We start from the raw sequence: 23,818 nt of genomic DNA, 5'->3' as shown, positions 1-23,818 counted from the left end.
TGTGCATGGGGTTCAACCACTGCAAATTACTTCAAGCCTATTATCACTCAGCAAAAATCTGGTATCAGAATTATAACACACACTATCTTTAGACAACACACAGCCCCTCTGTTTAAGTCCCTTAACATGCTAAACATACACTCATTCCACACATTCTTTTGTGCTATCTACATGTACAAAACCTTGTTTGTAAATGTTAATCTTGATCTGAAACTTTTCCTTGATAGGTGTAATAGAACCCAGGAGCACTACACCAGAAATAAATACTGTATCTCTTTGATATCCCCATTCGGACTAAATCCATGCAAACACTATGCAAATAACATGACCCGGTCTTTGGAACTCACTCCCTGATGAATTAAAAAACTGTCCAACCCATGCCCTGTTCAAAAATAAAACCAAAAGTACCAAATTTCCTCATCCTAATCCTCATAGTTTCCTACCATGTGTTTCAAACTCACACTATCTTGTACTACCCACTTCCCCAATATTAGAACTGTACAGTGGTACCCTCGTTTTCAAATTTAATCCATTCCCAGAGACGGTTCGTAAACTGAAACGAAGTTTCCGATAAGAAATTATGTAAATTTAATTCATCCGTTCAACACCCTCAAAAATATTAACTTAAAAATACATTTTATACATACAACAACAACAGTGACACCTTGGCTTACGAATGCCCCTCTTTACGAACTTTTCGGGTTACTAGCCCAATTTCTTTGTAAAATCCGAATCGGGTTACGAACTTTGCCCCTGAAGACGCAACTGAGGCACGGTGCCTCAGTTTACCAGTGCCTCCCACCTAGTGACAATCGTGCCTGAATTCTTTGTAAAGAATTTCAGTGTTTTTCAGATTTTTGGGTATTTGAACCTAAAAGTTATTATTATATATCTTGCCATGGGTCCCAAGAAAGCCAGTGGTAAGGTTCTAGCCAAGAAAACACATGTGAGAATGACCACATTGAGCAGTAACAAAAGGCAGCTGAGGAAATGTCTTCAGGGGAAGAGAAAGAGGGAGTGCAGAATGTACCTTCCTCAACAATTAAGAAGTGATGTAGACTGTGGGAAGAAATGCAAACTTTTGTTGAAACTACTCGCCCAGAGCAAGGTGTAGTAGGCCGTTGCATTAACCTTTTAAATGACACTGATGCCTCACTACAGACAAGTGTTACAATGTAGGAAAACAATCCTCTATAGATTTTTAGTGAGAAAACCAAGCAGTGAGCCACAAGCAGGTCCAAGTGGTATGCAGGCAAAACAGGCCAGAGAGAGTACCCCAGAAAAGTCATCACTGCCTGATGTAATAATGGAGTTACCTTGGAGTTGTTCCGGGGCTTAGCATCCCCGCGGCCCGGTCATCAACCAGGCCTCCTCATTGCTGGACTCGTCAACCAGGCTGTTTGACGCGGCTGCTTGCAGCCTGACGTATGAATAAAAGCCTGGTTGATCAGATATCCTTTGGAGGTGCTTATCCAGTTCTCTCTTGAACACTGCGGGGGGTCTGCCAGTTATGCCCCTTATGTGTAGTGGAAGCGTGTTGAACAGTCTCAGACCTCTGATGTTGATAGTTCTCTCTCAGAGTACCTGTTGCACCTCTGCTTTTCAATGCGAGTATTCTGCACATTCTGCCATGCCTTCTGGTCTCATGTGGTGTTATTTCTGTGTGCAGGTTTGGGACCAGCCTCTCCAATATTTTCCACGTATAGATTATTATGTATCTCTCCCGCCTGTACTCAAGAGAATACAAATTTAGGCTTTTTAGTTGGTCCCAGTAGTTTAGATGTTTTACTGAGTGGATTTTAGCAGGGGAAGGGTACTCCCAAACAGTAACACCTCTTCCCCCCCCCCTCCTCACCGTCTTCCATACGCCAACAAGAGTTATCAATAAAGGTAAGCAATAACTTGTACAGAACATACTTTAGTACTAAGGATTTGGGCAAATTAGGTATTAAATTTACTTTGAAGTTAATTTTTTGGGGAGTGTGGAACGGATTAATTCAATTTACATTATTTCTAATGGGAAAATTCACTTCAGTTTACGAATTTTTGGCTTACACACTGTCTGTGGGAACAGATTAAATTCATAAGCTGAGGTACCACTGTATTTGTATTCTGTACTACAGTATGTATAAGTGTATCTTGCCTTTAATGAGGACTCTCCTTAGTGTATGGAAGATGATGAGGGGGGGGAGGAGGTGTTGGTAGTAGTGTTTGGAAGGGGAGTCCCCTTCCATTATAATGTCAGGTAGTGATGACATTTCTGGGGTACTCTCTCTCCTGTTTTGCAGGCATACCACTAGGACGTGGTTGTGACTCACTGCTTGCTTATCTTACTAAGAGTCTGTCTAATTACACTTGTTTTCCCTACATTTTAACACTTGTGATGTCTGTCAGATGTCTCTGTAGGGAGACATCACATTCTCATTAAAAAGGTCAATGCAGCAGCCTGTTACAGCTTGATCTGGGCGAGTCTTTTCAGCAAAACTTTACAGTTCTTCCCATACTGCACACATTTTTCTTAATGAGGACAGGACATCCTCTACTACCTCTACTCAACTATTTTCTTAGGTTGACCCTTACCACTGACTTTCTTGGGACCTATGGCTTGATATATAATACAGTAATTACTTTTATGTTCAGAAACCAAAAAAGCACAAATACAATTAAATTCTTCACAAAGAATTCAACGCAATCATCACTAGGCGGGAGACACTGGTAAACTGAAGAGCGCCTCGTTCGTACCACCAGGAACCACATGCTCGGTCGACCCATATATGTATCAACAAGCAAGCCAAGCGAGGCAAAGCTCGTATACCGAATCAAATTTTATTAAGAAATTGAGCTCCTAAACCAAAAAATTCATAAAGAGGAGCATTCGTCAATTGAGGTTCCACAATACTTAAGACATATATCCTTACCAGTGTAATCACCTCTCTCACCTTATATTGTAGTTACAGTATTTGTCAATATAAAAACCTTGCTACAATGTACCCTTTCATCTTACCTGATATGTTAGTTTAAGGACCTGCCCAAAATGTGGTGCTTTGCAAGAATGTAAAAATACCAATCTTATGTAATCTCACCAACCTATTGTACCTTCTTGCAAATAAATTATTATTATTATAAAGTATAAATTATTAGAACTGATTAAAATGTTTAAATCTGTATTCGCTAGAGTGTATGAGGGGAAAGACATAATAATTTACAACTGGAAAATATTAGGGGGACTGGTTCCAAATCTACCCACAAAAAAAATCACACGAGACCAGAAGACATGGCAAGATGTGCAGAATATCCCCGTTGAAAAGCAAAGGTGCAATAGGTACAACGAGAGATCTCTATGAACATCAAGGGCCCAAGACTGTTCAACAAAATTCTCCAAGTATTAATGAAAAGGCACTAAGCATGTCCACTATGATGTGCACTGCATCCTGCCTACATCTCTAGTTAAGATGCACGTTACTTTTAGGTCTGGCAGTGTTAGGTCAAGACAGAATAAGGTCAAATTGGATTGGGTTACATCTGGATACACAAAAAAGCAAAAAAACAAAAACACCCATACAAAGTCAAGAGTAGAAAACGAAGTATCTCTGACTCGCAAACAACGACCACTCGCTAAACAAGACATTCGTCTGTACTCACCTCCGCCAGCTGGATCCGAAGCATCAACCCCAACAAGTACGGGGCCACTCTGGCGTTTCTCCCATATGTTAACACTAGGCGCGGGCGCCGGCACATACTGAACTTTTTCTTCTTCGGTCTCCGGTTCGGCACCGCGTTCCGCCTCTTCGACAACCTCTTCGTCCGCCTCGAGGGGCCCGTTCATCAGCTTGGGCGTCATCTCTTTCACCTGTCTCTTTCCCCGGCCCCTAGAGCTGCCTTCACTTCTGTCAACATGTCTGGGGTCCCAGTCTGCATACTCCTTGCGTCCCCCCCGCCTCTCCCTCCTCCAGCCACGCACACCATCCCTCTTCTTGGAGCGATCCTTCTTGGTGCGGATTTCTGTGAACTGTGCCAGCTCCTCGGGGTCGAGGTCGTGGGCGCCGGTAATGTTGGGCGTCCCACCACCACCAGCAGGTGTAGCCTCCCCGGGACCAGCTGCCACCTCCTTACCTTCACTAGTCACCTGCTTCTCCTCTACAGGCACCTTCCCATTATCCCCAACAAGGTCACTCTTGCCTCCACCAACAATGCCAGCCCACGATGAGGTGGCAGTCTTGTCTTTAGCAACACTAGGAGCGGGAGCACAAGTGTGTGTGTGCGTCGCCATATTCTCCCCCTCACACCCGACAATATTTACACTCAACTCCCACCTCTCACGCGCTGATCCAACGATCTTCTCACCTAACTCCGTACACTAGTCACTGACCTCTCTCATAAAGTCATTTTTAAGGCCATAAAGCCAAAATCGCAGATAAAATATAGTGAAATCCATCAAGCATCCCACATGCGTACTAGGGACAACATTTACGAAAGCATGGTGGAGGTGTGACGGGGGCGGCGGGAGGCGAGACCTCTCCCTCCTCTCCAACAACTATCACTCCTCACGCCCGCCTCCACAACGCTATAAAACACACCACTAACACTCCTACCCAACTCTACTTTACTATTAACTGCAACACGTTATACCCTCTTATTAAAGTTATGTATATTACAATACATAAACGTGTGAGGAAGGTGGAGTTGGGAGACCTTCGCAGCTCTCGTAGTGGGGGTTGTTTGTATTGGTGAAGTGGGATCCGGTTCTCCTCCTGGGCATCTTGGGGGCTTAATCCTCCCCGCCGGCACCTGACCCTCCTTCTCTCCTCCTCTCCTTTCATAAACGAATCAAACATTAAACAAACCTCGTTTTAACGAACTTGATTAATATATTTTTCTCATACTCCTATACTAAAATTGGTTTGAGTCAAAATAATAAACGGTTACCTTATATTTACTAATATTTTGCCATATCTTTGTGAGAGTTATTGTAAAGAATGTTTCATTTTATCCAAATTTTCTGACAGGTTCCACTTCTACTCCCTCGTAAAATTCAACTTACAAAGTCCCTGTCAGTCAGTTTCGGTACTCCGAAAAAAAAGGTACCAACGATGCAATTATTAGTCTGCTTAATATAATTTACACAGCCCTTGGCACTAATGAGTTTCCGATTGGACTCTTCATTGACCTGAGAAAGGCCTCTGATACTGTTAACCATAACTACCTCTTACTTAAACTTCACCACTATGGTATCCGAGGCCTTGACCTGAAATATATCTGATCCTATCTTAGTGACAGACACCAATATGTAGCTATCAATAATATAACATCTCCGATTCTACCATTAACCGTAGGAGTGCCACAGGGCAGTCCTAGGACCTCTCCTATTTCTTATATACATCAGTGATCTGCCTATTGTCTCTAATATTCTTTAAACCTATATTATTTGCTGATAATACTACCCTTATCTACTCACACCCCAACCCACACACATTAAATAATGTTGTAAATAATGAATTATAAAAAAAAAAAGACTCGTTGCCGGCGGCCGCACACAGATTTGTTCCCGGAAAAACTTACGATACTGAGCACCCATCAGCTCAAATCATCGCAGTTTTATGAGGAAGAATACATCAATACTCCAAGACCCAGACAATATCTTGTTTAGAAGGAAACAATTCCGATTTCGTCTATAATTGATGGATAAACAACGTTGTTGATTACCTGCTATCCAGCTGACTGGTAGTCTATGCAACCCAGTATGCAGGCGACCCAAACTCTGGTAACGCATTCTCGTCACCCATGACCGTGTTTTTTTTTTTTTGTGTGAGGACCGTATCATTGACTAGGTCACTTGGTCCTGAGAGTCCTTCAGGAAGTCCTTCCCTGAAGGGCGAGGTAATACTCTGTGGGCATCGCCACAAGGGGGCAGTACACTTTAGAAGGTGTACTGAGCCTTTTCAGAGAAAGGTAGACCAAACAGCTCATTTAGGTGTTAGGTGTCCCTGATTCCACCTGGGGGAATCATTCTACGACCTCCGTTAGAGGGGAATGAATTTCTCCAGGTCTAGGAATGTCTCGGGTATTAGGTAGGGCAGTGAATTGGTCCTCACTACGTGGAGAGTCAAGGGGAAGTCACAGAGAAAGAGGCAATGGAGGCAGCTTTCAGACGAGGAGGGACAGTCGACCGAGGTGCAGCAGGCACCGATTAAAGCTGCTATCGAAGCTTCACCACGTGCTTCTACCAGCAAGACAACAGACATAATGGACCTAGAGAGGACAGCATCAGTCACACACCAGCCAGTGTCAGGCAATGCTTCTGTCCACAACCCAGCCACAGGCCAACAGTATAAGTCAGGAGAGGACACCACCATTCACACACCAGACAGTGTCAGACAATGTACCTCTCTTCACAGCCCAGCCACAGGACAACAGTATGAGACAGGAGAGGACACCACCAGTCTCACACCAGACATCGCCACACTGTACATTTTCCAAAATTCAAGATAATGCAGACAGACCACTTTCCTACAGCATATGGAGTAGTAACGACAATGGAAAAGGAACAACCAGAACTCAAACTTTCCATCACAGTCAACCTGAAAGAAGAAATAATAATAACACCACGAGCCCCAACAGACTGCAAATTACTTAGAAAAGGTAAGAGTCCTGCAAGGGAAACCTGTATGCTTGGAAAAGCTGGACTCCTTCAGAAAGACGCACACGAGCCGTGCTTTTGGAATACCCAACCGACTTTCCCCATACTAGAACCAGATCCAGTACTATAACACAAGCAAATCCTGAATGCGGAACGATGCCTCACAAAAGTAGACAAAGCACCGACACGTCAGGTTCTGGTGACCGTCACGGGACATGTGCCAGAAACATTTAATCTTGGAAATTGAGGAATAAACCGCCAGAGACCATACATCCCGGAACCCCTGCGCTGCTTCAGGTGTCAGAAATACGGCCACCATCAATCACGCTGCACCAGACAGGAGAGATGCGGAGTGTGCAGCCAACCAAAGACTGTATAGCCAAGCACAAGGCAAACCAGACCACAACAGCCATAATGTCCAAATTGTGGAGGCAAACATCATGCCTGGAGCACAACCTGCTCTGCACGGAAAGAAAAAGTGCAGACAGCTCAGGCCAGGATAAACACACAGACCAGCACCACATACACTAACACCAACGTCTGGAACACCCGTGCACAGCCACAACAGAGACCCACACTCACATAACAAAATTTCCCGAATCTATCAACTCCAAACCAGAAAATACACAAATAATGCTGCAGAAATACAACAAATGCAAAAAAAGCAATTACTTTCGGAAATAACACAACAAATTTACAGTTTTACTGAGGTCCAGCTGTAACCATTTCCACTACCGCCCACAAGATGGGTATGGGGTACATAATAAATGAACTAAACTAACTCCAACTGAAAAACATTATAAAGATCATGGCAGACACCATTATCAATTATCTACAGATGATGCAGAACGCCTCACAACAACAGACTCAAGTTAGTTTAGTTCATTTATTATGCACCTCCTGGCCTGCTGGACTGGCCTCCAGTCCAGCAACCAGGAGGCCTGGTCGACGACCGGCCGCGGGGACGCTAAGCCCCGGAAGCACCTCAAGGTAACCTCAAGGTAACCTCATACCCATCTTGTGGGCGGTAGTGGAAAGGGTTACAGAGGCACATAATGGGCTCAGGGACTGAACCCCACAATTCATTTAGCTAAACAGACTCAAGACATCACTTATGTGATAATGGACAAGATCGTGCAGCAGACCACAGTTACACAAGACACAGACAGTCTGAGACAAGATAAAGCACAAGAGAACAAACAACGCAACATGGACATAAGGATTACCAACAACAGTCGGGTAGTCAAGACACCAGACCATCAACATTCACAAAAGCAACTGCAAGAAGCAGTGACCACCCAAGATCAACAGAATCTTACAACACAAGAGACAGACAACAACAGCCAATGTAGTCTGATATGCAACAACACCAACAAAGAAGTATTGAACAGCAGAGATGCACAGGTCCCAACAACACAAGAGCCAGCCACGAACAATCAATGCAGTCCGATGTGCAACAATACCAACAGCAAAGCGATGGACCCAGTTATGCAAATTCAAAAAAATGCAGGGGGATAACCATGAGCAATCAGTGCAGTCCGATTTGCAGCGACACGACTTGCGAGGTGGAGAATATAGAGGTCGATTCCGAAGAGTTTTAGTAGAACAGGCAACACCAACCGAGACCGTCGTCTGGCCATTACGAATACTACAGTGGAACATACAAGGTCTTGGACATAAAAATCACACTCTTCAGGAAGCTGCAACCAGTATGAAAGCAGATATAATCGTTTTGGAAGCAACTGGGTTTTTTTCCAGCCACGAAGTCCTTCAGATTAGCTGGATATCAGCACTAAATTATACCGTATGAGCAGGACAGAGGGGGTTAATGACCCTAGTCAAAAACACCATACCCAGCAAGAAAATAGACCCAGTTTCATGTATTCACCTGGTTGTGCTTGCGGGGGTTGAGCTCTGCTGTTTCGGCCCGCCTCTCAACTGTCAATCAACTGTTTCTACTACTATTTTTTTCCACACACCCCCCAGGAAGCAGCCCGTGACAGCCGACTAACTCCCAGGTACCCATTTACTGCTAGGTAATGGGGACGTAGGGTGAAAGAAACTCTGTCCATCATTTCTCGCCGGCGCCCGGGATCGAACCCGGGACCACAGGATCTAGTGTCCAGCATGCTGTCCGCTCGACCGGCCGGCTCCCTCTACTCCACGTGGGGATGGAGTAGAGGTATTAGCAGTAAGTGAATATGGCTAATATTGAGCTCCTCATATACAACGTCTACAAGCCCCCTAGACGTAAATTAGAAGCAGAGGAGGGGATTGCCTTGGCCACACATGTAAATGTAATAATTGCTGGGGATTTTAATGCTCATCACCAAGAGTTAGGTGCGACTGGGCCAGCCAATGCAGATCGGGCACCATTTTGCTGCAGCTCTGCAAGAAGTACCTGAAATTACACTTCTCATCACTGGGGAACCCACTCATATTTAAGGAGGTTCCCTTGATTTTACATTAATTGCAACAGGACTCGAGTATCGGACGAAGTGGGAGGTAGACCCAGTGATCACCAGTGACCACTATGCTACTGTCACAACACTAAACATAGAACGACCTCCTACACCACCTGCACAACCTAGGTGGGATTTAGAAAAAAAAAACTGGAATATATACAAAGAGGCATTTGAAAAATGGAATACACCATACACGCCACCTGAAGATTTGAACATTCACGAGACAAATCTGCAGGAAGCCATTGCAGCTGCTGCAAACAAAGCTATTCCAATCATTATCACAGGGAACACAAAATGAAAGAACTATTGGTTCTATAGTAATGAAGGTAAAGAACAAAATCACAGAGTTAACATCTTCAGAAAACATCTAAAGAGAAACCCCACACCAGAAGGAAGAACTCTGCTAAGAGCAGTGATATCTGAAGCAAGGCGAGTTTCTAGAAGTAAAGGAGTCAAGATGGTTTGAGTGGTGTCAAACTCTAAATGAACATAGTAGTCTTGGCAAGATATGGGGTCAGATTAAAACCATATCAGGACGACCAGGCCGACCACAGGCATGTATTCAACCATTGCAGGAGGCTGAAAGACTTGCTCTCCAATTTGCAGAAAGAGAGGCTTCATATCAGCTTCCTGTAATGGTCAGAAGGCAGCAAGAAAAATTAAAACAAGAGATTGACAGCCATTTGGTAAGGACCCTGCACCAGGTGCTGATAACATTACATACTCAATGATCACACATGCAGGTCCTGCTGGAGAACAAGAAATATTGGATGTCATCAATGCATCTTGGCAGCAAGGCATACTACCGACCTCTTGGAAGAAAGCAGACATCATTCCAATTCCTAAGCCGAAAGAACCTGGCAATTACAGACCCATTTCATTAACATCATGCATTAGTAAAACTGCAGAATGGATGGTCTTAAATAGGCTACTGTGGAAGACTGGAGACCTTCATAAACACATATTTAGCTTCACTAGATACTGCCAACTGCATAGCAACATTACTAGGAACATCCTTATGGAAAACCTCGTTACCATGACATTTGCAGAAGGGGTTAAATTGCTAAGCTATGCTGATTATATAGCATTAGTCATTACAGGTCCTCCACTTCTAAATAAAGCACAAGGGGCGTTAGATAAAGTAATATCTGAATGCAGCATTTTAGGGCTAAAAATATCTGCACAGAAGTCTAAGGCAATGAGACTAGGCGGGCAACACTCCAGACAGGCAACTACGCATTCAAGACATTAACCATCAGTGGGTTACACAATATCAATATCTCGGAGTATGGATCGATTCTAAAATGACATTCAACAAGCAAATTCAATATCTGAAGGAGAAAGCAAAATCACGACTGAATAATTAATGAGAGCAGTCACAGGGCCCCGTCTAGGAGCGGGACACAAAGTGTTAAGAATGTTTTACATACACTCCGCTCGTTCCTTAGTTGATTATGCAGTGCCTGCCTTACTCACTCTTTTTCCTAGTCAGTTGGCAAACGTTGAGGTTATGCAAAATGATGCAGTGCGAGTCATAACAGGGGCTCCCAGATGAACTAAAATACTGAACCTAAGAATAGAAACCAAGCTAACGTCTTTTGAAATAAGGGTAAGAGATTGCTGCGTGCATGCTGACCAAGATATTGACTAGACCTAGAATCAGTTCACTTAAAAGATATAATCACTAGAGCACTAACTCGGGACAAAAGAGCCTCCATTAACAACAGGTGGACCCATTGTGCGATAAACACCATCAATACATTCGATACAACATACACAATCACTGAGGGGTGTCGATGAAATACATGCAGACTTTATTATGCAAGCCCCTTGGGAATCTCCGCCAGCAGACTAAGATTATGACTCTCGAAGGAAAAAAAACCCGGACTAATCGTCATCTGCTACGTAATATTGCACAGATGCATATAGAAGCAAACTTGGCATCTGACAGCTTCACATACTTCACAGATGTATCAGTAGACCAGCAGGGACAAGAAACGGGGCGCAAATCCTTAACTGTAGCCTCTGTTTAACTCAACAGTAAAATGGGTACTTGGTTGTAAAAACGATTCTATGCGGCGGGGGTCGTATTCCAGGGACCTGCCCGAAATGCTACGTGTACTGGTGGCTGTACAAGAATGTAACAACTCGTTTGTATATATCTATTGAAACCTTGCAACAAGAACACATGTGATAACATCCATCTGATTACAAATGTCATATCATTAATGCAAACACTCAAATGTCAAGGACGATGAGTACTTATCATCTGGGTGCCAAGTAACGTGGGAATAATAGGAAATGACATTGCAGAAACCTCCATAGCAGGAACAGGGGGCGCAACCACCGAAACGGGAGGGGATGGAGCAATAGAGTCAGAGGTAGGGGGCGAGGAAGAAAGCGAAGCCTTCTTACCCTCCGGGGAGGAGGGAGAGGAGCCAGCTAAGATCTCTGATCTTAGCTATGATTGCTATGATCATTGTGTAACCCACTTTTGTAGCATTAACCATCTACCTGCTTGATGGGCTTCTCAATTCTTCTAACTGTAAATAATGTTGCTTATAAAATACACGGTTCAAATTTATCAAAATTATTTGATAAACAATGAGACTGCCATCTGTGATATATGGTAAAATAAACTGATTTGACTTGTTACAAATATATTAACATTTTGCAGTAACACATTTAAGCTTATTACTGAATTGAAAATAGAATAATAAAACATTAAAACACACACAGTTAATGACTAACTCAGCTATGAAATTTATTTCCAAACATTAAAAATGTATATGAATTTGGTTCTAACATGCTTATAATTAAAAATAAAAACTATTTTGGCTTAACAAATCTGGTCATGATCATAAACCATTACCTAAGATCTATTTAACTTCACAAGTCATTATACAATATTTTTTATAACTAATTATTTGTACATAGCAATCCACATTTACACTTTTCACGTACAGTACTGTTCGGCATAAAGAAATTACAAATGTACTGCCTGAACACTTGGTGTTGAAGGTACAACGGTAAAAGATTACACTTGGCAGAGGCAGCACAATGTGTCAGAGTTGAAGGTTGATAGGGCAATACAGGTCAAGTATTATTTCAGATGAGGGTTATTCTAAGGGATGAGCATTGAGGGGTTATCTTTGGAGATGGGGGGAGGTCAAGGGTTCTCTAGTGAGAAAAAACTGAAGATAACCACAAGAAAAATGTTGAGGTTACCTTGACAGACAAGGTCCATTACTGTACTTAAAGCAGCACTTCAAAGGTTATCTCGGGGAATGTTACTCGGAGAATTATTTTAGTTAATCAACTTTGAAGACTTTTGTGTGATATGTTAAAGTAGAGATGATAGTTATGTTTGCAATCACTTTAGATTTGACTATTTTGTGATTACACTTTCCCTCACTCTACAACACATGGTGATGTAAGACCAAGTTGCATCCCGCAAGCTTAGCCTATGAATTACCTTTCTCAGGTGGGAATGAATAAAAGGAAAACAGAAGATGCAAATACATTATACAGTACTACAGTATATTTTATATATTTATATATATATATATACACACACACAGTATATATATTTTTTAATGACTAAATACTTATTTATATACTGTACATACAAAATTCATCCGTAGATAAACTTGCATATTACAAGCGTACATGGCTTTTGCATAATTTAAGGTTATCATACATAACAAATTTGTCAAACTTTTGATGCTTTTATCGCTTGTAATATTTGATCTTGTTTTTTAAGTATTTCACATTGAGTTTTTGCTATTGTTTGAAGTTCTTTCCCAATCTTTCTTAAGGCCCGAATTTTCAATCTTTCTCTTCTTTCTTTTCTTTTCCTGTAGTCTTCATCAAAACTCTCCTTCTCTCTTAACTGTTCTATGTACTGCTCCATTACTGCCTGTCGTTTTACCCCGCGTTCAATCTCCTTATTCATAGAGGGAGACGGAACGTGCACAGTTACTGAGGGCTGAAGTATGATAGATGATGCAGATGGTGTGGCCTCTCTATGATTTTGAGTGGATAAAGCTGGAGCAATTTTTGCAAAAGTAGTCGATAACTGAGTGGGTGTAGTACAGGTTTCTGGTGGAAGGAATTCGCTGAGTATCTGTTTAAATAACAATCATGATAAACATAATTGAAAATAATACATTTTATTAACATGAACTGACAATAAAATCACCATGACTTTTAAAAGAGTATAGAATTAAAGAGGTAAGAAATAATCATTTACAGTACAGTACTTATATAATGTACTCGACATTTAAAATGCAAGACACTTCTGAAATACTGCACTGTTCAGTGGAACCTCGAGTGATGAGCGCCTCAATTGGCGAGCAATTTGGGTAATGAGCACCCCAATCGTCAACAATTGGTCTCGTTTGGCGAGCACTCGTTTGAATAACGACAACACTACATGGTGGGGTCGCGCTGCTTCTTGCACATTCTCGGACACCTCTGACGATGCAAATAAATTATCTTTTTTTTGTTTAAAGATGCTAATGATGCTGTGATGTTGCAAAGCATCGACTTTTTTGTAGAAAAAAGAAATTAAAATAAAAAGAACAAATGTCAAAAAGGTTTGTTCGGTGTTTGTCAAGTAGGCTGCTCCATGTTTCTTAACAAAAAAATAAAATAAAAAAAAACAGTTGAAACAATTTGAAAAACAGACAAATGCCATATAGGTTAGTTCAGTGTTTGTCGGGTAGGCTGCTCCATTATTGAGAAATAAATGAAAAATACAAAACAAATGAAACATGTTTGAAACAAAGAAAGATTGTCATAATGGAGCAGCCTACCCGACAAACACTGAAGAAACCTATATGGTATTTGTCCGTTTTCCAAATTGTTTCATTTTTTTTTTGAAGAAACATGGAGCTACCTACCAGCCAAACACCGAACAAACCTTTTTAACATTTGTTCTATTTTTCAATTTTTTTTATATTATTTTTTTATTTTTAAGAAACATGGAGCAGCCTACCTGACAAACACCAAACAAACCTTTTGCTATACAAAAAATGAAAAAAAAAAAAAATATTTAATAAATTTAAAGAAAAATGTCAAAGGTTTGTTCGGTGTATGTAAGGTAGGCTATTATTTAAAACATCAAATATCATATTGATGTTTTTGGTGGTAGAATGGATCAATTTGATTTCCATTATTTTAAATGGGGAAATTAATTTTGAAAAACGAGCGTTTCACATAACGAGCTCGGTGCCGGAACAGATTAAATTTGTTATTTGACGTTCCACTGTACTATAATTACTGTATTAAATAAATTATAATTACCATATTTTCTGGCAAATAAATATCCTTTTTATCAAGGATATTTTGTGGATTCTTTTTATTGTGTTTCGTCATATATTTATTGAAAGTAACTTTCAAGTGGTTTTGTAGGGAAAAAACATATGACTTTGTGCATGTAAATACAATATATATTGGGCTGGTGGTTAACAAAAAGTATCTTATCTGCCTAGAAATATGGTAAATTTTGGTATTTTAGCAGAACACCATTTCTCACCTATACAGAGCTTTCATTAATATATAAGCTTAACTGGAAGTACTGTAATTATTAAATACTGTGTGTGTGTGTATGTGTGCACTCCTGGAAGTTAACTGTCAGCACTGTAACTGTGGCCAAAAATTGATCATTCAACAGGCCTCAAAGACCGGTGGTACACTCACTCGAAAGACCTCTTCCAGTGCCCCAGACAAGCTCAGTGAAACAACAATCTCTTATCACAGTCCCACACTGTAATGTCAGGTGACGTTAGCAGGTTCTTCACAAGAGGAATAAAAGAGGTTCTTCACAAAGGGGAATAAACTCATGGATGAATCTGACAGAATCCAAGACCCTCCTCAGATATCACCAAAGCCCTGGAATCCCTCAACACAGACGCAGAAGACTAGGGTCAGAACATCACTCCAAACCAGAGTTAAAAATCTGTGATCTAGGAGGAGGTGTGTTATTCAAAGAAACCATTTTTACCACTCTTCCTAAAGACTGAACCAATTAAATACCCCATAAATTTAAAAGTGGAACAACTGAGGGAGAAGCAGACTCTGGCACTCCAGGCAACTACTTTGCAAGGGTAGCCCCCAAAACTGACACCAACAATATGGCCTCTTAGGGTACCTGTAAGCCATTGAGCCCAAGCAACTTTGAAGCCTTAACCAGCAACTAGAGCTGCGAGGCCAAACATGAAGTAGACTTATGAGTGTCAAGTCCAATGGGCTTATTGAGAGTATATGGAAAGGAACACTAAGACTTAGCACATGTGCCTAATGCCAACACCAAAATCTTGAAATCCTCCTAAAAACTAAAGGATAATCTTCAAACTCTACACCGGCATCAGTCAACTCTACACCAGCAACTCTACAGTCAAGGACTGTAACAGCCAAAACATAAGGTAAAGCTTGCAAATGAATCTCTGCCTGAATAGTTGTCACCCAAGAGGATGGTTAATCCAATATGCAAGATCAGTGATGACACATACAGTATTGCACTCCTAAGGATTAAAAAGCCCTTGACCTCAACAGGTGGAATGTTGGAAGCAGCTCGAGTGATAATGCGAGTCGAAAAACATGGAACACAACTTGGGAAGCTGGAAGCAGTCAGGCTGTGGACTGGGTAGGAAATTCAACACCCAACCAGCAGATACAAAGGTAAGCAACTTCCTTAAAGTACAGGAACCAGAATGTTTAGATTGACCAAGTTTTGGGTGACCTTGCAAGGTGTAAGAGTATGCATTTATAGCTGGCAAGCTCAACCTGTTATACAATCAATGAGTGAGAGCATAAGTAGCCCCAGAAAGAATGGAAAATTATTTCCATAGAGGTGACTAACAAGCACAAACCCAGATAATGATAGAAAACTTTAGTTCTTGCATCAGCTGGTTCTGAACACAAAACACTAACAAATTACAGTACTTCATCTCCCACTCTCAATAAGTCTTCTCCTTTGGAAGCCAAGTATCAAAGCATTACTCGGGACAAGGGCCATTTAACGTAAGTCTTAATGAAAGAAAGTACCAGGAACGAGGAAAAAAAAATGAAGCAATGTAGATAGCAAAGGACACTGAAAATAGCACACACACTCACACTTGACAAATGTTTTAGGCATGTACCCTTAATGCTAGGTCACAAGTAAAAAAAGCCAGCACTAAAAATAATGAAATGCCAATTTCTGAGCATGCTCCGGTGGCTCCCTGAAGCTACCATGCTGATCTAGTGCCAAATTATAGGTGCCGTCAGTCGCGGAGTTCTGTTAAGCCTACCCGGGGCCACAAACCAGAACCTGGTCCCCTCTAAAGAAGTACAGAGGGCAGTGGCACTATGCTAAAAATGTCAGTGAATTTTAATGATGTCTGCCACCACTGGGGAAGCACTGACCAAGTCAGTGAAACAAAACAGACCACTGCTCGTTATAAGGAAGATTGATGCCTCAACATTTCCAAGAGAACTCCTGCACAACAATGTAAACAAACAATTGAAAATTCACTGCATTTTGTACCCTCTATTTTGTTTAAGGTCTTCATTTTTACCAAACCCAAGGACCTGAAATTTATCACTGTTTAACATTGTTATTTTCTGCTGCCCAATCAAAACTATTATTATCAGCTTGTAGTTTTTCAATATCTTCTACAGAAGAAATTTTCATGCTGATTTTTGTGCCACCTGCAAAAGATGACACGAAGCTGTGACTTACTGTACACTCACAGCACCTCTACCACCTTATCTGTAGAGTTAAGGAGCTCCAAGCATGCAAGGTCCTCTTTAATATACAAACCTACTCTTCCACGTGACCCATTTACTCTCACACCTACAGTACAGTATATAGATTATATTCTGGTACAGATACTCGGATCTCACTGTCCGTGAATTATCTTGCATGGGTTTCTGTGAAAGCTCCAAATACTGTACTGCATTTGCCTCTGAGGAGGTCATTTATGAATGGTACTTTGTTTCTAGTCCTTGTATGTTGGCAAAGATGAATGAAATTACTCTATCTGGTGTATTTTGACTGGGAAATTTTTCAGGCAGGTCTTATGCATGGGCACATTGGATTTGTTCTGACCAGCACTAGTTGTTCCACTGCTGATGCCTGTAATAATTGTAGTTCTGTCGTGGGATGTAATTGTACCTATGACTGGTATGCAAATGATCTTTCAGCAAGTTCCAATTAACAAGGGTCCCATGGAAAAGGGTGTTTCATTACATTCAATACCTTATTTCTGGGAGGCCCCCTCCCAGTAGCTCCTTGTTAACACACAGTGGTGTCTCATCAGAGAATACCAGCATTTCTAAAAAAATGAAACTGGTAAACAGAAAAACAAAAAGTATCAGAAGAATATCAGCTGTGTTCGAAGTGCCAAAGCATAACATCCAATAAATTACTTGAGGCCAACTCACAGTGGATGGTATGCTGCACCGTGGATGGCGCGCCACACCGTGGATGGCATAAAATACAACTCTGGTGGAGGAATTGAAGAACAACATTGCAATGCAACCAGTCAAAGATAAAGTTACACAGTCAACATTTCTTTCTTTAAGCATAAAGGTGAGACTGGGCCTTGTCAGAGGTTGTGTGGTCGCTATGCTGTGACCAGGAAGGCGAGTGAGAAGTCAGCTGACAAACTCCCATGTGCGAGCCCCTGACACCGAGTCGCATCACAAGGCGTTCACTCTGCAGCAATGATTATTTGACTTTTGGGTACCTAATTTTCTTCAGACAGTTCCTTTTTGGTTGCATTTATGGCTTCTGGTGAGTTTTCTCTTGGTTTTGGGGTGATCTGTGATCCCCAAGCACTCCTAGCCTCAGAGCCAGACTCGTCCTGACTTCCAGTGGGCAAGAGTGGGGTTTGGAGGCCTGCTGGCTCCCCCTAAAGCATGGCTGGACCCCACTTAACTCGGAGTAGGTATAAACAACAAAATACTTAATTGTTTAGTGACAAAGTATAGCTCAGCAAATTATTTAACACAGTAAAAAACATTGAACTAAAAAATATTTTAAAGAAAAATAAAACAGGATTGTACCTGGTTCCAATGTCATTTAAATAATTAATAAATAATACAATTAATATGTAATAAATTATGTAATAAATTATAATTAATAATAAATAGTATAATAATAACAACTGATAATACAGTAAATAATAATGGAAAATAAATAATTGGCAAGACAATGCCACTTACTTATTATTGTTATAGAATTGTTGAGCCCGAGGTCCAATACTTAAACATTAGGTAAAGGTTATCGAGCGCTGGTTTTATCAAAAATGTTGACCGAGGAGCTGTGCACAATGGTCTACAGCCTCATCTCACTACAGAGGGAAAGGGATTTACTCCCTGGGCAAAACACAAACAGTTGGGAATGTTTCCTTTCACTTGGTGCCTCTGTTCACCTAGCAGTAAAATAGGTACCTGGGAGCTAGGCAACTGTTATGGGTTACATCCTGGAGGTCAGTAGAAGGCCTAGGAAGAACTTGATAAGCCTAACTGGCTTCCTGTCCATGACAATGGGAATTAGTCTGCCTTTATTGTGGTAAAAATCCAAAACAATGACTTAAGATACATTTAGCTGTATATATACCTGCTATGATTTATGCTGGATGGTCTTATCTTATCAAAGACCTCCTAATGACTATTCCACCATTCCTCAAAACTTGCCAGTAACCTGCCCCAGTTCTGGTATTTTGGATATTCCAGCACACGGGACTACAGTTACGGCACAACTGCCTATCACAGAATATCAAATCTGAGAGGCCCCAAAATGTTGTGTGTACAGCATCTAGTGGCTTTTTATAATAACAAATGACTTTACTCACTATGTAACCCTGTACTTATCCAATGTATTATATATTTATGAATAAATTAATTACTATTATTCTTATTCTCTGCATACTAACACTGTTCTGCATACAATACCTGGTAATATTCCCAAGGAGGTTTCTTTGGGGAAAATTCTTTTTTGACCCTCTTATATGTTCCAAGCAAATTGTTCCATTTGCGGCGTATTCTTTCTTGAGAGAAGTTGTACCCATGCATTGTCAGCTCTTCGTGTAACTCTTTGTATACCTGGGGCCTCGACCGGTTATTGGAAGCTAATTCTGAGTAACGTTTCCTGATGCCTTCAATGAGAAGTAAAGTAGCTTCATTGCTAAACTCTACATCCTCTGTAGGAAAAATATGGAACATGAAAAATTGACAAATTAATGACAATGTATTACTGTACTTAATGTACCAGTTTCACAATAACAAATATGTTCAAGCTACAATTGCTGCTAATGTTAAAATGCACAAAAGACTGTGCCTGCAGACATGCCATCCCCACACTAGTACCAGAACTGATACAAAGGTCAACACATTTAAATTATATAACCATGAATTATTTCAAAACTGGCCTAATAACCACAATACTCTTCCACTGTAAAATAAATCCAAATAACCAATAGGATAATACAGTCATTGCCTGTCAATTTTTTCCATTTCTTAATCTATGTGACGAGTTAATGAGCAACGGTATCAGTCGTTAGCCAAGAAATTCCAGTACAGTACTTGCAAAATAATAAACTAACAAATATTAACCAGGCACTTTCCTTCTAAATCATACTGTCAATATCACTTGCAGCCATTCATCTTTTATAAAACCTTTCAGGTATTCAAATTGGTCAAGCACTACTTTCACCCACTAATTAAATACATATACGTTCCTTCTCTCTCCACAAATACAACTTTACATTTGTCCACATTCACTTTTTGCAGTCTTGCCTCAAACATTAATAAAACTTTGATCACATAAATCTTTCTAATTCTTTGCTATAAAACTTGTATCACCCACATATATAAAATTAAACACACAGTAACTGCATCTATCACAGGCAACAGAAGTTCACACATTTCTCTACTACAGGGATTCTTACCGTGACCCGTCCCCCCCTTCCCACTCCTGACCCTCATCCCCACTTTTTTTTTTTTTGGGGGGGGGGGGGCCGGGGGCGGGGGGCCATTGTTAGGGATGGAAAGCCTGTTGCACAAACTACCGACTTTCCCCAGGGTACAACCCCCCCTCCCAACAGTTAGCTCCCAGGTACCTATTTACTGCTAGGTGAACAAGGAGAATTTGTGTGGAACTTGAACCATTTAGAGATGGACACTGGCTAATCATTTCATTATAAATTATAAAATATATGAAATTCTTGTAATGTATTTTACACTAGTTGATAAAGAAAGTATATACGATGAAAGTAAAACATGTGTACACTACCAACAGCATCTCTATTACTCTGTAATATTCAACAATGAAAATTTTATGTACAGTATTAACAAAATGACTTGCCTCCTCCAATGTATAATATATTTTAAATATAGTAAAGTACATAGAAGGTGTAGTGCAAGATGTTTATTACTACTATTATAATTAATTATAAGGTGAGCAGATAAAATGTAAAAGGTAATTAAAATATCTAGAGCTGATTAAGATATTTTGTGCCCTCTGTAATCCATTTGTGCTTCCACTCGTAGGATGAGTATTGGGTGCACAATAAACTAGCAACTCAACACCATGATTATCTGTGAACAAATAAACTTGTGAACTTGTGGTTTGGATATCATGATTACAGAGTATGATATCCAAACCACAGAACAGAGAATGAAGAAACAAGATGGTTTCAGTTCGTCCTGAACCTTCATCAAGTCGCCCCATTACACAACTTGATAAGAGTCCAGGACAGACCAAAATGTCATTTCTTTATTTTCTGGTGTGTGTGGTTTGGATGTCGTATCTTCGGCCACATTATTGTGACTCATCGACTGTATGATACAGAGAATTCATAAGTACACGTTGTAATTTACATAAAGCCACAAATATTCAAAGGGTTTTCAAAATGGGTTATAAATCACGCTGAGAAGACCTGTAGGTAGGAAGCAGCAGCAGCAACACTGGATGTGTGAAATGTTCCAGTGCCTTTAAAAGACCAACTCCAGTGTGAGGGGGATAAGACTGCTCCTCTGAGGGCTGACAAACTCGCCTGTCCATCTCAAAAATCATGCAATTGGCACCATGCTGCACATCTCGATCAGCTCCATACAGGAACAATACTCTTCCATCCCTCTTTTTTTTTACCTTCGTCATACTGTATGCTTTCTCCAAGGCCACAAACCAATAATTAGTTTTTAATTTTGTCAGGGACACAAAACCTGTATATATATCTGTGTATGTATATGTGTATGCATGTTAAAAATGTTAAAAATAGAGAATGCTTAACGCATTTTCGGCTAATTCGCCTTCATCAGAGCAAAGTAGAATGAAGTACTTTGCTCTGATGAAGGCGAATTAGCCGAAAATTCGTTAGGCACTCTATTTTTCACATGTTATTCTGCATATATGAATATGCATATATACACTTTACTATACTTTAGGCTTGCATCAAAGTTCCAGTAATGCTGAATTACTAACCCTCCTTAGGATGCAAACTTACAACAGTTGCCTAACTGCTGGGAACCTATTTACTGCTAGGCAACACATGTATTAGGTGAAAATAAACATGTCCAACCATTTCTGACCTGCCAGGAATCAAACCCGAGATCCCCGATTGAGAGTTGAGGGGGAAGCCAATTATACTACGAGCACCATATTCAATATGCAGTATTGTATCCCACTTAATAAACATGGAAAATTAAACAAAATGACAAATTTAATAATTAACTTTGGTATGGGTTTATAACCTCATGGGTGAAAAAGCATCTCCTGTTTTGCCCTGCATTGTGACTTGTTGAGCTTGAAACCATTGTTCATTGTCCGAGTTACATCAGACTTTTTAAAGAAGTTGTCTGGATTAATATCCTTCAAATTTTCAGCATTTTAAAAGTTTCAACGAGATCAGCCCTATCATGCGTGGTCTACAGTGTTAGCCCGGTGGCCCTCAACAGTCCCTGAAATGAGTCAAATTAGTTCTGGTAGATTTTGTCCCCTTGTGTTAAACTTTTTCCAAAGTAGCTATGTCTTCCTGAAGAAGGCTCCATACTGATACAAAAATCAAAGTTGGAAAGTACCAGAGATTTATACATTTGAATAACTACCTTCTGTTCCTTGAGCTGGGTTAGTGTAGCAATGACTTACAGGTCAATAAATTCTCAGGTCTTAGAACTTATTCAGGGATACAGAAATTTAACCGAATTTACCAGAATGCCACTAACACATTAGTTGCCTCGACGAGGGCAGGAAGTCGGCGGCTCGTCAAAGGTCTCATTTCTCCCGATGCTTTTTCAAGTTGGAAACTAAACTCTGGAAGGTATGCCAGGTTACCGAGGCTAATCAACTTGCGTAATTAAGTAAACCCGGAGTGTCAGACCCATACCTTAACCAAATAATCAAAAGAACCAACAATAAACATACTCCGATGTAAGTCAATTACTTCAAAAGACTGTTTAGTAAGATTTTTTTATAATTACAATTGTTGCTCAAGTTTGTAAAAAATTAATAACGACACAAAACACCATTGCCAGAAAGATCTTCCCTTCTCGAGCCAGTAGACGATCAGCTTCTCGTCGAGTTAACACGTATACGCGTAACTGTGGCACAGGAACGGTCGAGGGCCAACACCGCCACAAGCCAGGCAGGTCTAGGGGGGGGGGGGGGGGGGGGGCGGATCTCATTGATACTCTTAAAATACTGAACATGTTAAAGGATGTTGAACCGGACAATTTCTTCTTCAGGTCAGATGTAACACCAACAAGGAGCAACGGTGTCAAGCTCTACAAGCCACAGTGTACCACTGACAACAGTGACAAGCCGCTTGCATCCTGTCCTCTTCCAGGCCACTAGACACACTGGCCCTCACGTCAATTCAGGAATGGTTTCGTGGGAGTAGTGATGGTGAGAGGAGTGATGGTGAGAGGAGTGATGGTGAGGGAGGAGTGATAGTGAGGGAGTAGTGATGGTGTGGGAGGAGTGATGGTGAGAGAGTAGTGATGGTGAGAGAGTAGTGATGGTGAGAGAGTAGTGATGGTGAGAGAGTAGTGATGGTGAGAGTAGTGATGGTAAGGGAGTGATAGTGAGGGAGGAGAGTGAGGCAACACGAGCTAAAGGCCTCACTCACCTTTCCTGCCTTGCTCGTCCACAGGGAAGGCGATGGCGTGGTTGCCGTCGCTCGACACCTCAATGGTCTGGAAGGCAGCTATCTCCCCAGTTTGAAAGGCCGCCATTCCCTCACCATCCTCCAGATTGGTGTTGATCAAATCCGACTCGAGTCGTTCCTGGAGCAGCCAAGGCCGCCGCCGCCGCCAGGGGCTCGAGGTCTCGGAGCGCCTGCCCTGCTTCACTCTCCGAGACCACGCTTCACCACCTCACTATATTAACTCCAAAATCATTGTAATTATATTTATTTATACGTAAGTCAATAATACTGTGTTATGATGGGTAATTATGAGTGTCTATGACCATGATATATTTATATATCGCTCTTCACTTGACATACTAAAGGTTCGGGACCAGTGAGCTAAGTTTCGAGACTTCATAAATGAAACAAATGCGCATTTGTCATCAAATTACATCAAAATCCTCATGAAATATTTACAACTGTTTTGATATACTATTATTTTCACATTAAAAAAATTGATATAAGAATTTTCTAATCATGGTTATAATAATTATTTATATATATAAACTTATATTTGACATGCCTCCGATAACCGTTCG

The 23,818-nt window shown here is 40.9% G+C and overlaps 2 protein-coding genes across 5 annotated transcripts in view; both read right to left on the bottom strand.

Moving 5' to 3' along the window:
• The window catches only part of larp (La related protein), a 118,687-nt gene extending 114,134 nt beyond the window's left edge, over positions 1–4,553 (bottom strand). For 2 of the 4 annotated variants that reach the window (XM_045738771.2, XM_045738772.2), the window contains exon 1: positions 3,643–4,551. In XM_045738771.2, coding sequence (XP_045594727.2) covers positions 3,643–4,270 — 628 coding nt within the window. In that variant the 5' untranslated portion in view covers positions 4,271–4,551. Of the gene's footprint in view, positions 1–3,642 lie in introns of all 4 variants that reach the window. The other 2 variants (XM_045738774.2, XM_045738773.2) reach the window with 2 other exon arrangements.
• A 7,192-nt stretch (positions 4,554–11,745) lies between these two features.
• On the bottom strand, positions 11,746–23,416 carry LOC123755864 (uncharacterized). The gene is made up of 3 exons (XM_045738777.2): positions 23,220–23,416; positions 19,048–19,295; positions 11,746–13,228 (listed from the first exon to the last, which is right to left on the bottom strand). Exons 1-3 carry the CDS (start codon positions 23,323–23,325, stop codon positions 12,815–12,817), a joined length of 768 nt encoding a protein of 255 aa, XP_045594733.2. The 5' UTR covers positions 23,326–23,416; the 3' UTR covers positions 11,746–12,814.
• Positions 23,417–23,818: the final 402 nt, after the last annotated feature.

Source organism: Procambarus clarkii, chromosome 43, assembly GCF_040958095.1.
Source record: "Procambarus clarkii isolate CNS0578487 chromosome 43, FALCON_Pclarkii_2.0, whole genome shotgun sequence".
Classification (NCBI taxonomy): domain Eukaryota; kingdom Metazoa; phylum Arthropoda; class Malacostraca; order Decapoda; family Cambaridae; genus Procambarus; species Procambarus clarkii.
Note: the sequence above shows the minus strand (reverse complement) of the source record. Positions and strands in the feature narration are given on the sequence as shown.